At 39.9% G+C, this 17467-nt stretch overlaps 1 protein-coding gene across 3 annotated transcripts in view; it reads left to right on the top strand.

Annotated features, from left to right (window-relative positions):
* Positions 1 to 17467, top strand: part of LOC127806829 (uncharacterized) — a 59051-nt gene that overhangs the window by 36052 nt on the left and 5532 nt on the right. For all 3 annotated transcript variants that reach the window (XM_052344362.1, XM_052344361.1, XM_052344360.1), the window contains exons 14-23: positions 386 to 483; positions 568 to 691; positions 9344 to 9451; positions 10445 to 10583; positions 15115 to 15225; positions 15355 to 15415; positions 15539 to 15614; positions 16422 to 16607; positions 16743 to 16853; positions 17256 to 17420. In XM_052344362.1, coding sequence (XP_052200322.1) covers positions 386 to 483; positions 568 to 691; positions 9344 to 9451; positions 10445 to 10583; positions 15115 to 15225; positions 15355 to 15415; positions 15539 to 15614; positions 16422 to 16607; positions 16743 to 16853; positions 17256 to 17420 — 1179 coding nt within the window. The remainder of the gene's footprint in view (positions 1 to 385; positions 484 to 567; positions 692 to 9343; positions 9452 to 10444; positions 10584 to 15114; positions 15226 to 15354; positions 15416 to 15538; positions 15615 to 16421; positions 16608 to 16742; positions 16854 to 17255; positions 17421 to 17467) is intronic.

Below are 17467 nucleotides of genomic sequence, written 5' to 3'. Positions count from 1 at the left end.
ATAGCTGGTTGCATTTGCGCTGTCTAGGGCTATGAACAATTGACAAAATTGCATGAAACACCAATTTTTAAGTATTCTACTCAAGTCCTTGTCTCTGAATATTTTGCATAATAACCCCTGATTTTTTTTTTTCCTAAGCATGTTATCCTTGTATCCAAATTTTGAATATGCTTGTCTGACAAAAAAAAAAAACCTGATATCCGGACAGCACGTTTGACACATGTCCACTGCATGCCTGCGTCAATGGAGTATGGAGTGTTTAGTGCCTGTACATCACCCTAAGTGTTGTGTTTGTGCTTTCCGTAGAGATCAAGAATCATGAATATAGGTCTGTTGTGCATAAATGCTTTAATTTTTTTATTGTTTCTTCTTTGTTTGTCATCAGATGAAGCATTCAATTCGCACATATAGAGGTGCCTTAAGTGTATTTAAAGGAACTAAATGGAATCATATCAGGGACCATGTTCATTTCCATATTGGAAAGTAAGTTTAAAAGACCTCCAAGTAGTTTGTGTGAGATCATATTTTCAATTGTAGTTTTTGTAATATAACTAATCTTGCACTCAGGTGGTATGCATTTCTTGGGTTATTTGATGTTGCTATTAAACATATATTGGAGGTGCTGGCCTGTGGTCATCAATCCAAGACAACGCAGGAGTTATTTCTGAGGGACTTTTTCCAAATCATCCAGGTATTAACTCATAGTGTAGTGCCATTCCAAAGAAGAAAATCAGAAGGCTTTGTCTAAGAGGTTGAAACATTAGCTTGGCCTTAAAGTATTGATCTATTTTGTTGATTGAACTTTGCATGTTTCTTCCAATCCACTTTTATCAATTTTTGATTTTCTATGTTAGAATTATTAGTATAATTGTATATATTGTAATTATTGTATGTGTGTGTTTTGTTTGTAATTAGATTAAGCTTATAGGTTAAGCCCGTAGGTGTTTAAGGCCTATTATACCTATTATAAATAATACGTTAAGAGAGGCTAATCTCTTAGATTTTTCTTTTATAATTATTTTCTCACATGATATTAGAACTACCGGTGAGAAAAATCCTAGCCGTCGCTATGTATCTCTTTCCAGCGACTGTCAAACCCTAGCTGTCATCGTCATTGCCCATACCATAACCCCACTGTTCGACCACCACTTGCTAACACCACCACCACCACCCTAGGGTTTGCTGCCATCAAATCAGCTGACCGTCGAAGACTCGCCGCCGCTGGACCACCCACCCGTTGCTGCCACTCGTTGCCTCCGCCTCCACGCGTCAGCGTGACAACGTGTCCGCCGATCAGTCCTCTCCAGCTTCTCCAGATTTGATCTCCAACGACTCCTTAAGCTATTTCTGGTGTCGAAGTCCTTGCCATGTCTAATCTCAATGACGCAGTTTTTGTCGGTGCTATTCCCACTCTGGCATCTGTTGCTCTTGCTGCCTCTTAATTCTTTACTGTCTCCAATCTTAGGACAACCAATATTACCACTGTCAAGTTGATAGGGTTAGTCAATTATCTCTCGTGGGCAGCCTCTGTCAAAATGTGGTTCAAAGGACAAGGCGAAGCGGATCATCTTACCACAAAGGTTGAAAGTGTGCTAGAAGCTAATCGGGCTAGATGGAAACAAGTTGATGCCCAGTTATGTAGCCTCCTATGGAAGTCTATTGATCCGTCCATCATGTAGCTCTTTCGCCCCTTTGAAAATTGTGTTGACGTGTGGAAGGAAGCTGAAGAGTGTTATACAAACGACATCTAACGTTTGTATATTGTGGTCTCTAATATCAAGAATCTCAAGCAGGAGTTGTCCATGAAATCTTATCTGGGGCAAGTTCGGGCTCTCATGTAAGGATTTGATGCTCTTCTTCCTCTTACTATGAGTCGCATCGAACAAATTGCTCAACGAGAGAAGTCTTTTATGGTTATTGCTCTCTTCGGCCTAAAACTAGAGTTTGACGCCATCAGGCATCAAATCTTGACCAGCTCCGCGAGCCTTGCCATGAAGGACTCTTTTAAAAAATTGTTGAATATGACAGGTGCGCATGGTATGTCCTCTTCTTCTCTTGTTGTTCCTCTAGCTGAATCTTCAGCTCTTGTGTCTCAGGCTTCCACCGTAGGAGGAAATAGAGGACGCAATAATAGTCGCTCACGTCCACAGTGTACCTTTTGTAAGAAACCAAGTCATCTTGAGGACAAATGCTGAAAGAAACATGATCGGCCAGCTGCTCCACCTGTATCATCTACCAGTGCAGCTCATATATTTCAGAGCAATCCTAGTCCTGCTCAATCTCCACCAGGTTCACAATTGGTATCTATGTCTGCAGTTGAGTATGATGCATTCCTAAAGTTCTAGTCCACCTAACAATCTCATCCTGGTAATCTCGTTGCTTGTGTTGCTCAAGGGTCATCCGTTGGTCCTTGGATTATAGATTTTGGCGCCATTGACCATATATGTGGTAATGAACTTCTTTTCTCCTCACTTACTTATTCTGATACCTTGCCTACTGTTACCTTGGTTGATGATACCAAAATTGCAGTTAAAGGTATTGGCCAAATCACACCCACCTCGTATTTCTCATTAAATTTTGTTTTATATGTTCCTGATAGTCCTTTTAATTTGATTTCAGTTAGCTAACTCACCAAAACCCTTAACTATTCTGTTATCTTTATTCCTACCTCTGTTTGTGTTCAAGACAAGGGTATGGGGCTGACGATTGGAGTCGGGCGTGAGTTACACGATTACTATCGAACTTCTTCAGGCCAGCTTGGTTGCCAATGGCTTTACACAAATCTATGGGCTGTATTACAGTGATACCTTTTCTCCTGTTGCGAAAATGGCCTCTATTCGCCTCTTTCTCTCTCTTGCTTCCATGCGTCATTGGCCACTCTATCAACTCGATATTAAAAATGCCTTTCTTCATGGTGATTTGCAAGAAAAGGTATATATGGAGCAATCACTTGGTTTTGTTGCTCATGGGGAGTCCAATGTAGTTTGCAAACTCAAGAAGTCTCTCTATGGTTTGAAATAATCTCCACGGGCATGGTTTGGCAGGTTCAACACTGTTATTCAAGCCTTTGGTCTCACTCGAAGGGAAGCTGATCATTCAATTTTCTATCGCTATTCTTCTTCCTTATGTATCTACCTTATTGTTTATGTAGATGACATTGTTATCACATGGAGTGATTAGGTTGGAATACAGAAGTTGAAGGGACATCTACATCAACACTTTCAGACCAAAGACGTAGTCCGACTTCGACTTCGGTGTTTCTTGGGTATTGAAGTTGCTCAGTCAGGAGATGGTATCTCAATTTCTTAGAGGAAATATGCTCTTGACATCTTAGAGGAAACTGGTATGGTGAACTGCAAACTAGTTGACACCCCAGTGAATTCGAATGTCCAACTCTTGTCGGGACAGGGGGAGCTTTATTCAGATCCTGGAAGGTATAGGAAACTGGTAGGCAAGTTGAACTATTTCATAGTCACTTGTCCCGACATTGCTTTTGCTGTAAGTGTAGTTAGTCAGTTCCTCAGTTTTCCATGTTGTCATGACCCAAGAGGAATTAGAGGGGCAGTGTTGCCATTAGTTACAATTGTTGGTTAGGAGATGCTATTCATTCCTGTTATAGTGCACACGAGTGCTGTTCTACAATTACTTGAACAACCTATAAATAAGCCATAGCATGTAGAGAAATGTATGTTGGAATGATTTAGTGAATTCATATTTCGCTCCTTAGCCAGCGTAAAACCTAGTCGGATCCAAATATGAATTCTAGACAAACTATCTGTTGGGATGTAACCCACATAGAAGTCTAGAGTTCATGTGTCCCACATAGTGGGATAACGGCTGGATATGTTGTTGTTGTTGTATATTTCGCTCCTTACTTTCTCTCTCTAGTTCTTCCTTATTTCCCTCCCTTTCTCTTAATTTCTGCTATATACCTCCCTCCAATTTCTTCTCCGTTCCTCTCCTAAATTCTTCCCATTTCCTTCCTAGACCCTAGCTAAACCCTAGGGTCGTGACATTTGGTATCAGAGACAACGATTCTCGGCTGAGATTCCGACGAAACCAGTAGTTCGATCACTGTAAGTTGGTCACTGGAAGCACATTTTGACAAACCAGGCGATTTCCAGTGCTTAGGAAGCCACAACGGAGGTGATCAAGGTCGACATAGGACCGATTGAATCATAGCAAGAGGAGGTCGTTCCTCTGCTGTTAGTTGAAATAACGCATGCAGCGTTTGATCTTAATCCGGGCAGAACCAAGATGATTCCAAATTTCAGGTGAATTCCGACCGCTTCATTGGCTGTAATTTGAGTTCAGAAATTTGAAGGCGATAGATTACGGCATTGATCGAGTACAGTAGGCGTTTCCGGAAGTGGTGGTAGAATTGATCGAACAACTGAGTTGATCAATTATAGAAGGTGGAGGTTCAAGTAGAGCGGATGGAATTCAGGCGCATTCAGTCCAATGATTCTGATGAAGGATTGGCTTCTGATTTGAGAAATCCAGGAAGTATTGTTCGATCGAGGAAGGCGAGTAGTAGCCAAGGCGCTTCAGTGCCAACGATTTTTGGCAAATTGTAAGAGAGGCCAATTTCGTAATCCGATTCGACTTGAGTTTTGAAGGTGAAGTTGGCGGTGATTGGGTGAGAAGGAAGACGTGATTCAGGAAGTGGAGCAGAGGCAAATTCAGATCCGACGGTTCTTGCCAGATCAATGAGGGTCGAAATTGTAGGCAATGCGAGGCGAGCGACTCTCGGAACCCGTCTGGGTCACTGCATGTGACCGAGGTGGGAAGGAAGGCGCGATCGGAAACTGTTCAGAAGTTAATTCCGCAAGCGACGATTCTCAATTGCCTCGATTTCGTTTGTGATTCTCAACTCAGATTTGGAAGTTGAGCGAGAGGTCTGGGCGAGCGTGGAATTGAGATTCCAGGCGTAAGGAAGACTGACAATTACGGATCAATTGCCAGGAGCGAAACAAGGCTCTAGGCAATTTAGGCAATCCAGAAGCTAAAGACGAAGCAGGTGGTAGCCTCGTGGCTGGAAACTCGGCTGTGGAAATGGATAGCAGCGATTCGATTATGATTCCAGTAGCTTCTCGCGCTGAGACTCGAAATTGTTGAAGGTGCAATCAATCAGCTGCACCTCGGTTGCTGCTTGGGAGTAAAGCAAATCAGGATAGGGCTGATCGAGGCCGATTTGTGAGGTTCCAGTGACTAAATGCTGGTGAAGTTCGAAGAAGTGAGTAGGCGAACTTGAAGGCCAAACAAATTCGATCCTTGATTGCTAAAGTGAGGTTGAGACGAGAAGGAAGCTTCGGTCGGAAGTGGATATTGAGTAATCGCTGCGCATTGGAGTGCGATTCAATCCGGAGAAATTCTCAGCTGACTTGATTGAATTAATCGAGCAGTTCCTTGGCCGCTAACTCTTGTTTGAGTTAATCAAATAGATCCAAATCCAGATCTCAGTGGATTTCGTTTGAGGCAGAATTAGGTTGGCTGAACTTGAAGCTGCTATAGTTGCGGATAGATTTCCAAAGCTAATTAGAACAGGTTATCTTCTAAAATTATCCAGAGCCAGCAGATTGTTTGAAGGGTAATTGATTTGGAGGTCATCAGGAGCAACTAAAGACTGATTTGGACCTAGCCTTGTGTGAATCTAAGGTTGATGAATTTGAGTACTGGAATAAGTTTTCGAAGTGGTCATTGGAAGCTGATCAACAGGCTGTTGTAGTGGTGAATTTTTAAGGAATTCAACTGAGGAGATGGTCGAAGGACTATGTGCTGCAACTGCTGCAACAAGAAAAGGAATCAAGGACCTTAGTAGACAGCTGGATGATTTTTTGATCCTATTTTCATACAAATTCCAGGTTAGTATTCCAGCTGAATGTTTTTCAAAAGAATATTCTGCCTACCTAAGTCAAATTGGCGATGAGAGTTGCAACGAAAAGCATGCGCAACAGCTCAAATGTTATAATAAAAGCAGCCGACAGATTGGAGGAATTCCCAAGGCTGATGTGTCCCTAAGATTAGGAATGGATGATGTAGAGGAGGAAAACTTGAGACGAAGAGTTGGAGAAACTCACTCCACACCCCAGGCTTGCGGATGGACATTCCTGCATTTGAAAGAGATAGGCCTAAATGGTGGATCAGGCAGTGTGAACGAGCGTTATACCAATACTGAGTAGTTGAAGGGGAGAAAGTGAAAATGGCTGCAGCTTATTTGGATGGTGTGGTAGGTGCTTGGTTCCAGAATTGGAGCTGGGGAAAGGTAGAATGGAGCTGGCCACAATTTGTAAATGCCTTGTGTACTCGGTTTGGAGAAAGGCCTGAAACTAATGTTGTCATAGGAGTTCCCAAGACTGCTCATCAAGAAGTGCAGGGAGCTGATATAGTAGCCATGGAAGAGGAAGGTGGTGTTCATACAACTAAGGAGGAGTATGAGGCTGATGAGGTACTAAGAACGAGAATGGTAGTTGCAAGGAAGGAGGATAGCCCTGCCGATCTTATTGATCTCCAGAAGCAGTAGAGGAAGGAGCTTGAAAAGTCTCTTTACCAAGTACTTGAGGAGAAGGAGGAAAGGATTGCATCGGGCACCTTGTTTGGAACATCTCATACATATGTCTTTGGCACGGGCACACAAAACAGGACAACAACTGCAAAAAAAGTTGATTTGCTTAAAGAGAAGTTTAAATTTCTTCTTATGCCTGGAAATGAGATGGTTACAAGATTGACAGCTCCATTGGAACCATTTTCAATGGCAATAAGGAAGAGGTGGATGGCTGGACTTGGGCTTGCCGCTAGTCGTAGTTCTGTTAAGGAAGAAGGAAAGAGAAAGCAAAAGAAAAGGGTAATGCGAGAGGAGAACAAGAAAAGGCGAAGAAGAAACCAGTTGGTGAAGATGGGCATCGGATGAATAACAAAAGTTCAATGGTAATTAGTTTCTTGGGGACAAAAACCCTTCAAGGAGGGGAAATTGTCATGACCCAAGAGGAATTAGAGGGGCAATGCTGCCATTAGTTACAATTGTTGGTTAGGAGATGCTATTCATTCTGTTATAGTGCACATGGGTGCTGTTCTACAATATTTTATTACTTGAACAGCCTATAAATAGGCCATAGCATGTAGAGAAATGTATGTTGGAATGATTTAGTGAATTCATATTTCCCTCCTTACTTTTTCTCTCTAGTTCTTCCTTATTTCCCTCCCTTTCTCTTAATTTCTGCTATATACCTCCCTCCAATTTCTTCTCCGTTCCTCTCCTAAATTCTTCCCATTTCCTTCCTAGACCCTAGGGTTGTGACACGTGTGATTCTCACTGGGATGCTGTTATCTGGATTCTGAAATATATCAAAAGAGCGCCAGGTAAAGGGCTACTCTATGAGGACAAGGGACACACAAATATTTGTTGTTATGCAAATGCAGATTGGGCAGGATTTCCTTCTGATTGTCGGTCAACCTTTGGGTATTGTGTTCTTGTGGGAGAGAATTTGGTTTTTTGGAAAAGTAAGAAACAAAATGTAATAGCTAGATCTAGTGCAGAGGCAGAGTATCCAGCTATGGCTAATGCAACTTGTGAGCTCATTTGGCTTAAACAACTCCTGCAGGAACTCAAGTTTTGTGAAGTGTCCCCTATGAAGCTTGTTTGTGATAATCAAGTTGCCTTACACATTGCTTTCAATCCAGTGTTCCATGAGCAGACTAAGCATATTGAAATCGATTGTCACTTTATTAAATAAAAGTTGGTTGAAGGTGTTATGTTTATAGAGTTTGTTAACTCCAATGATCAACTTGCAGATGTTTTCACCAAGTCTCTAAAGGGTCCCCGAGTGGAATATATTTGTAACAAGTTTGGTGCATATGATATCTATACTCCAGTTTGAGGGGGAGTGTTAAAATTATTAGTATAATTGTATATATTGTAATTATTGTATGTGTGTGTTTTATTCGTAATTAGATTAAGCCCATAGATTAAGCCTGTAGGTGTTGAAGACCCATTATTATGCCTATTATAAATAATAAGTTAAGAAAGTTTAATCTCTTAGATTTTTCTCACATAATATTTTCTCACATTCTACATAGGCAAGCATCTTAAATTATAACAATTATGTTTGATATACTTCAATGGCTTTGGGGCAATTGTTTCTCCGATCCACTTGAGTCTTTCTTGCCTTGCTAGCTCCAGATTTGTACAGAATTTTGCAAATTACACCATTTGTTGTTTTTTTGACTTCTCCTGTCAGCCCAATATTCTAGGACTTCACAATTATGGGAGAAAAATTAAAGCTACTGGATACTTTTGTACTTAGAGAGGCAATACTGTACTTAGTTACAATTGTTTGTTAGGAGATGCTATTAATTCTGTTGAAGTGCACATGGGAGCTGTTTCTAGAATATACTTTCAGTTAGTTGATAGCTGATGCCTATAAAAGGCTACTTGTAGGAGGATGGGGGATATATTGATGAATGAATTGAATTCAGTTTTCTCTCTTAATTCTTCTCTCTCTCCATCGGTTCTTCCTCTCTTCTCCCTCAATTATCTCTGTTTCAGTTCTGCCTTCCCCTCCCTTTCTGCTTTCTCTTTCCCATATTCTCACCAAATTCCTTCTTAAACCCTAACCAAACCCTAGGGTTGTCACAACTTTCAATATTAGCCGAAAGATCAAGTGGACGGTGGTTATGAATCTTTAAGTCTGCCTTTGCTCCTAGAAATCATAATTAATTATTTCTAGTTTTACTCTGTCCTTTGACTAGCCTACCTCACATGATATGTTGTTTTTTGCTCTGTCGCTTGAGATCCCTGCACGGTCTTTTCTTAACTTATATTTTCTAAGTGTTCTGATTTGACTTTAGTTTATTTTTGTTTACCCATGGTAAAACTTAGAAATTTAGAGGCTTTCCAAGACAACTTGTCTGATAGTCAAAATGCAAAATCTTTTGAATTTCCTCGGATCCTGCCTGTGACAATCCATTGTGGCATAAAATTGTTTCTGGTACCCAAGAAAATGACCATTCTATTTCTTTTTTATTGTTTTAATTTATTCTTAAGAAGGATTTTTAGTTTTTTTGTTTTGGATTTGTGACTGTTCTGTTTACATTGTTTGGATAGACAATTCTGTGATTCTGACAAGAAAAAAAGGACTCAATGCATAACCACCAATTTGTTTCTTCCCCATTTTCAATTTTTTGTTAAGCCTGTGTTATTCACAGCACACTGATGATTGAGAGCTCTAGTGAATTAGATGGTTAGTCATCAAATTGTCATGTTTAACATATGTTATTTCATCGATCAAATTAATTGATCTGAATGGTTACTCTCTTTAACCTCGTTTTTGTTTGCATAACATAGAAAAGGGGGAAAACATTTGAGGTGTTGAATCTTCAGTTGCCTGTCATTGATATCCCTTCGCTCAAGGTTGTTTTTGAAGACCATCGAACTTATGCATCATCTGAAGCTGTGAGTAAATACTTTATCCTCTTCTTACCTCAAAAGTTCCTGTCTTGGTTAATAACATTTTGTTTTGTTTCCCACATGCAGTTTATTGATGATCTTATAGGCCTTGTTTGTGGGTAGAGTGAACTTTTGGTTCCCTATCTCTCCTTCGTATATGATTTGCTCCCTCAAGGCATTTTTGTGTTGTATATATCTTTATTTATCAATAAGAAAAAAATGTTTTTGCTTTTATTTCCAATTTGTTATTATTTTTAAAATTTTACAGCATTACCTTCTTATTTTTTTATTTATTTCCATCAGCATTGAGTATTGGTTCCTTATCTGATTTTGTTTACTCAACTTATATTGTATGACCTACAATAACCACCGACAATAACGAAAAAAGACTCCAATATGTTTTACAATGTTCATGCATAATTGGTCAGATTGTATAATTGTTTTAAATTTTTGTAGGGTTGCAAATTTACAGCCTATAATCTAATTAGATTGGTTAAAGAAAAACTTAAAAAGGGTGGCATGGGAGAGGAGGTAAAGATTGCTTCATTGCCTCTAGGAATTAGGTGTTCAAATGAATGCATCAGCCTCTTCAAAGAGCAAGACTTCATACATATAAGCCTCTAAAACCACACGATGTTTGGGGTCTTATATACTGGCTGTCCATTTTGATTAAGGAAAAAGTCTTGGTTGTTGGTTCCTCACCTGATTCCTGATTTATGGTCTTTTTGGTTTTGAACATTTTCTGTTAAGAGTACTAAATTGTTAACTTCTTTTCCCTTAATTTCTTATTTGCCTTTCCTTTTCTTTTCCATTTTCATTTTGTACCGACCCCACCTAGTGTGATTAAGGCTTGTGATTGTGGTGTATCATTTTGTCTTTCTTTTTTCCTGTGGAAATATTGTTTGTCCGTGAGTAATTCTACCTTCCATGTCTACTCTTTCTAGACCTCATTAACATGTTTTGATCCTTGGCTTTTTTACTGCACTTTTAAAATTCCAGGTTAGTGTTAAAGAAAGTATTTGGCAAGCTTTGGAGGAGGATGTCATACCATCCGTGTCTACCACCAGGAGTAACTGGCTGGAATCACAACCAAAACTCATATCCCAAAAATATGAGTCAAATATTTGTGTGGCAGGAGGTATGAAAGTGATGATAATCCAGTCAGTTGCATACCAAGATCATTGGATTTGTGATTTTATTTGATCATCCTTCTTTTCCCCTTTGATTGATACTTCATGAACCTTCTCTTACAATAATGAAGTAAAAATTTCTTTTTTGCGCCTAGGGATGGAGTGGGGGCTGGGAGTTTGCGTCAAAATTATAAGTTCTCTGTAGTTGTCTGGTAACCATTTCATGGTCACTAGACATTAATCTTGGATAAATTGGTGAAATTTTTGTGTATGCATCATGAAAGGATGCCTTCATTTCTTTGTTTTCCCCCTTCAATATTTGCTCTTTCCTTTACCAATTGGGATATGTTCATTTATGAAACTCTCTATAGTAGGCCCCCAATGAAGCTTACTGTCCTATGTATGAAGGATGAGGATAAAAGGGGGCTGACATACACCAGAAGCAGTATATTATGACCAAACCATTTTAATCGTGTCTCACACATCTTATCGTTAGTAAGAGCCATTCCGACCTTATTATGAATAATCTCTTCTAATTTTATTTTTTCTTGTGTGGCCATCCAAGGTAACCCCCCTATCTCCATTACACTCATAGTCTGCATATGTTGTTCTTAGGGATGGCAATGGGTGCTCGTCAAACTCACTCCATTTGGGGCGGGTTTGGACAAAGAAATTTCCCTAATTGTTTTTATTTTTATGTATTTCCTTGGCTCAATTCCCTTGTTTTTCTTTCTCTTGCCTTGTCTAGTTTATATACATATATATATATATATCTTTCTCCATCTTCTTACCAAGTTGTTAGTATACATTTTAATACTTTTTGACTTTGATTCAGTAATTGCCTTCTTTGCTTTTGTTTTTGGCCAAAATATACCTGTTTAGCTTTTCTTTATTTCAACATTTATGTACACTCTTTTAGCAAGCTCTCTCAGCTTTTGACTTCTTCTTGATCACACCGCCAATACTCTTTTTGATTTAGGATTTTTCCCTTTTGACTCTTCTAGAACCATTTTTGCTGTATCAAATAGCTTTAGCCATTTCCAATTCACATTTGATTAGTATCTCCTTCTACCATCCAATCTCTTCTGTCACATACTATTTTCCTTGAAAATAGTGATAGGACCCTTGTTAGTCGCATGTACCAGCAAAGAAATAGGAGGGAAGAAGCAAGGGGCAAAATAGGATATTGGGAGAGGGGGGAAGTGACAAAAACAGTTGAAGGGCAAAAAGGGGAAGAGCAACCAAGGGAGCATGACTGATAGCTGAGGCCATTGGAGGGGAGTGTCGTTGGATAACAAACTATAAATAAGAGAGGCTAGGAGAATATTAGGGGGGATGATTTTGGTGTTGAGTCTTAGGGAGAGTTAAGGGCCTCTCGAATGCCCTATTGTTCTTATTTTTCCTTGCTGCAAATTATTGGAAACCATTGATATTCGATTGCTGTTGAATTTGCTATCTGGTATCCTATCAATTTGGTATCAGAGCATCTCCGATCCTAATGGTGAACCTGACCGATCGAGTGGGTGACTTGGAGATGAGGGTGGAAGGCATGCAACGGAGTATTCAAGCGGTGGGGAAGAAGGTAGCGAGCTTGCTGGAACAGTTCGCTTGGATGCGAGCGAGATGGGAAGAGCAGGATCGGGCGAGGAAGAGCAAGGGGAAGGACGGAGATCGGCCATCGAAATCCACCTAGGATTCCGAGATGACGCTTGGAGTTGGAGTGGGCCGAGGGGTGACGCCTGGAGTTGATAGAGGATTGGGTGGAAGCTGGCGACAGGAGGTCCGCGGTCAGAGGCTGGAGATGCCCATGTTTGAAGGAGATGTCTCGACTAGTTGGGTTGTTCAGGCTAAGCAATACCTCCCTGTAACCCAGCTGACAAAGGCCGAGAAACGGGAGTCCGCAACTCTAGGTTTCGAAGGAGGGGCCATTTTGTGGTCCCGATGGGAGCGAAGGAGACGAAGAGAGATTTGTGTGGGTAAGAAAGCAAACCTGAAAGACGAAGCCATAGGGCGCCGCCATCGCGTCTCTGCTCAAGCAATGGCGAAGAAGGGGAAGGCGAAGAAGAAGAAGCCGGTGACTAGACAACCACAAGGTGACGGCAAAAGCGTCAAGAAGAAACGCAGGAAGAAGAAGAAGCTTCAAAAATACCAAGCTCCAGTCCCAACCAAAGACACCGCGATGCCAATTCAGTCTGATTCGGACGCCGACTATGATTCCTCCTCCGGTGAGACCAAGCTCGAGAAGATCCAGAAACTTCTGGAGCCCTACACCAAGTACCAGTGTATTAACTTCCTTGTCGGCGCCGCCGTGCCTGACGCTTTCCTATTCACTCACTTCCGCGATGCCGCGGATTGCGACAAATCTCGTCGCAAGCTCGTCGTCTACGGCCTCGCGTGGGACATGACTCGAGAAACTTTAGTGTCTGCCTTCGAGTCGGACGGCGAGCTTGAGGACTGCAAAGTCATCTTCAATCGGGTCATGGGCAAGACCAAGGGCTACAGCTTCGTCCAGTTCAAGACGAGACGGGAAGCGGCCAAGGCATTGAAGCAGTCACGGAAGAAGATCAGGAATCTGATGTCAAGGACGGCGGATCTGGTAACGTCCAAGGAGGGCATCTTACCGATGATTGGGGCGCCATTTGCTTCTGATCTTAAAAATCTGGGCCAGCAAAAATATGAAAAAGCTGGTAATTTGGTGGAGTCTCACCTTGAGGACAAGGTGAGTTTCATGGGCGGAAGTAATGATAGGACCCTTGTTAGTCGCATGTACCATCAAAGAAATAGGAGGGAAGAAGCAAGGGGCAGAATAGGATATTGGGAGAGGGGGAAAGTGACAAAAACAGTTGAAGGGCAAAAAGGGGAAGAGCAGCCAAGGGAGCATGACTGATAGCTGAGGCCGTTGGAGGGGAGTGTCGCTGGATAACAAACTATAAATAAGAGAGGCTAGGAGAATATTAGGGGGGATGATTTTGGTGTTGAGTCTTGGGGAGAGTTAAGGGCCTCTCGAATGCCCTATTGTTCTTATTTTTCCTTGCTGCAAATTATTGGAAACCATTGATATTCGATTGCTGTTGAATTTGCTATCTGGTATCCTATCAAATAGCTTGTTTTAACTTTCTAGATCTTACGTGTTTTTTAGGCCTCGCTTTGCATAATTTTTTCTCCTCCAGTTTTTAACATGGATGTCAAGAACCATATGTCTATGAGTGGCCAGGCATTCTCCCAGTATAATTTTACAATCCTTACAACATAAGCTGTCTCCATGTCTGATAAGGTTATAGTTTATTTTGGTAGTTGACAAGCCATCTTTTATATGTGCTCAAGTGTTCATCCTTTCTATTAAACTTAGTGTTGGTTATGATCAGCTCATATGGCATAGCAAAATCCAAAATAGCCTTTATCCTCATTATGTCTTTCTCCAAATCCATAATCTCCTTGTACATATTCTCTTCTACAGGGTTATTTCTTGTACCAATCTCTCTAGATCTTCCCAAAATTATATTTTTATCTTCTCTCCTAACCCAAGTTATGGAGCTTTTTTACATATAATATTCATAGTCTCTTCTCCTAGAACAACTTTAGCTGCAATAATCCCATTTCCTATTCTCTTGACATCCACTATTTGATCCTTTAAAGTCTTATCCACAATAATCCTGACTCCTTCACCCAATTCTTCCATTAGTACCAAAGTTAATATTTAGATATTGTCAACATTTTAGCCTTTTCTCCAACTTGTCTTGTCTCTTGCAGGCACATAATGTTAATTTTTCTCTTAATCATCACATCCACAACTTCAATAGATTTTTCTATCAAAGTCCTGATATTCATCGATCCTAAACTAATGTCTTTACTTGCACCTGTCTGTGCAAATGGGAGAGCCCTTGTAGGCTACCTAACGCAACCCCCCCTCCTTTGTCTAGGCTTGGGATTGGCTGTAAATAACGATCCATGGGCGGAGTTTTTAATCCTAAATGTGTATATAAAATGTCTATTTTATTCTCTGCTTAATTTGGCTACTCCTATGTTTTTTATGTTGGTATTAGTTCAAGTTGTGAGGATTGGTAGCATCCTTTCAAGCATGAAAAGGATGTTAACTGATTTTGTAACCTTTGTGGCTGAACAGTTAATCCATCTGCATAATTCTAGGATAACATATGGGCAAAAATTTATGTTTTAACACCATCAAATTGGGTGCAGTGAGTGAATCTCTGGAAAGGTAGAAAACTAGTTCAATCTTTTTCGTCCTACTCACTGTTGATTGTAAAGCTGGCTTAAAAATTATAATCATTGGATAGATATCCAATGGAAAAAAATTTCTGGTCGTGCACACGGATCATTATCAATGAGATAATGAGGAAAGGTAGTAATGCTTGCTAGCTCAAGGGTTAAATCTAGTATGCTGTGCTTCATTATCAACTTACGCACTAGAGGATCCTGGGATTCAATCCAGCGAAACCTCTTACTAATTTGTTTCTTTTTGATGAATAAAATCCTATAAAAATGAGATAATGAGGAAAGGTGTACTTCATCCACTTGCAGAGGAAATTAAAGTAGAAATTGGATTCAAGAATCCTCTTCAAATCCCTATTTCCATCTCTACTGTTTCCTTAATATGCGAGCATTCTGCAAGATCAGATGAAACTGAAGCTGGTAAAGTTACTAGTTACTGTATCCATTTCTATTCAATTTTCTTTCTTCCTTTCCTTGTTTATTTCTTTTGTTTTAATATGTTGAGATTTTTCTTAACCAAATGGGGTAATTGTTATCTCAATGCTGCAGATACAAATAACTTAACCGGGAATAGGAATGATGATCAATTCAGAAACATGGCCAGTAGTGGGTACGTGTATAGATTTTTACCAATTTCTCCCTCAAATTTCTTTCTATTTGGTAATCATTTCTGCATTTTCTCTTGATTTGAATTCCATGGAGCTTATGATTCGTAAGACAATAATGCTCACAGGGACTGTAGCTCAGAAATGCCTTCATTTTCAGTGTCTGAAGTTGACATTTCATTGGGAGGAGGTGAAACAGATTTGGTAAGCTTTTCTTATGCACTGACCTTTTCTATTTGATTGTTTGTTTTCTGGTAGGTAGAAATAAGGTTATTCGTAATAATGGCTCTTATTGATCAAGATGATAATGGCTCTTATTGATAACATGTGTGGGACATGATCAAGATGGTTTGGTCATGTGAGAAGAAGACCAATAGAGATTCTGTTAGGAGATTGGATGGAATAGAACAAGTCTTTAGCAAAAGAGGTGGAGGAAGACCAAGAAAAACTTGGTGGGAGACTCTTAGGTTGATATAGGGCATCACAAAAGTTATGACCATAGATTGAAATGATCAATGAGCTAGAATTTATGTAGCTGACACCACCTAGTGGTATTAAGGCTTGATATGTTGTTGTTATTGATTGTTTTCTAGTTGGTGATTTGTTAATTATTCATTTTATCCTTTTTCCTGAACATTATTTATGTAAAACTGGATTTGGTACAAATAGTTTTCTGATTCAGTCTTTGCCAGTTATGAAGCCATCACCACTGAACCATCCGAGAGCTTAGGGTCTATTTTGAATTCTAGAGTGTTGTTATTATGTCTGACATATATTGCAAGATAGCTGAACTAATAGGAGGCAAAATTACAAAAGCACTGCACTCTGGCGTAATCTATGGTAGTTTTTGGTATTGGGCGAATAGGTTTCACAGTTTCTAGAGTAAGATGATGTATTTATATATTACACCTATAAATTTTTCTGTGGAGGTTGACCTATCAGAATATTCAGCTACATATGGTGTTAATTATCTTTGCAAATTCTATAAATTTCTTTCCTTTCTATTTTCAGGCACAATTAACTGTAACTCCCAGATTAGAAGGCACATTGAAAATAGTTGGTGTGAGATGGAAATTGTCAGGTTTAATAGGCGGCTTTTATAACTTTGATTCCGACTTGGCCAAGAAGAAAATTACAAAGAAAAGAAGAAAAAATAAACGGTCAACAACTGATAACCTAGAGTTTATTGTGATTAAGGTACCTCCTTTTCCCTCTTTTATACTTAACACTTCCGCATGCAGCTGGAGCTTTATGGTTTTTCCATTACCTTTGCTGGAGTAATCTTTTCTTTTTGTTACGTCTTCTAATTGGTACTACTTCTGCTTTGTCCAGACTCTGCCCAAACTTGAGGGCTTCATTCGTCACCTTCCTAAAACAGTTTATGCAGGAGATTTGCGCCATCTTGATTTGGTCCTGAGGAATCCATTAGAAATTTCTGTGAAGGTATTTTATTATTCAAGTGTCTCGAATAGAGGTTCCCTGATGCATTTTGACTCACAAACATTTAGCATAAAATTGCCAATTCCATCTGCAGTGCTGTCTATCCTTGAATCAAGTTGGCCTGCACAAGTAGACCGGGCTAGACTGTCCGTAACAGACTAATTGTTATTCCCTTATACATTATTGCATATACACAAGCACAAGTTAGTTGCGTATCTCCACATTTTATCATTCAGCGGTATAGCAGCATTTGAAAGGAACTTCACTAATGTAACTCTTCCAACGAGCATACTGTCTGGTATGCATTATATGAGAGAATGTAGTCTTTCAATGGACCTCCAATGATATTGGAATTGGTGAGATCATTTTCTTTTTAATTTTGATAGTGATGATATCTTTTTGCAGAATATGAAACTGAAGATCCATCATCCAAGGTTTCTGAGCATAGGCGACAAGGAAGTTATGGATATGGAATTTCCTGCTTGCCTAGAAAAGAAGACAAATTCTGCACATGGTGATGCGCTTGCTAAAACCAATAATATTTCAGATACAGCATTTCTGTTTCCAGAGGTCAGTTCAATTAATTTTGTCCTGAGGACTCTTTGTTGCATTTTAGC

This window comes from Diospyros lotus, chromosome 7, assembly GCF_014633365.1.
Source record: "Diospyros lotus cultivar Yz01 chromosome 7, ASM1463336v1, whole genome shotgun sequence".
In the NCBI taxonomy this organism is placed as follows: domain Eukaryota; kingdom Viridiplantae; phylum Streptophyta; class Magnoliopsida; order Ericales; family Ebenaceae; genus Diospyros; species Diospyros lotus.
Note: the sequence above shows the minus strand (reverse complement) of the source record. Positions and strands in the feature narration are given on the sequence as shown.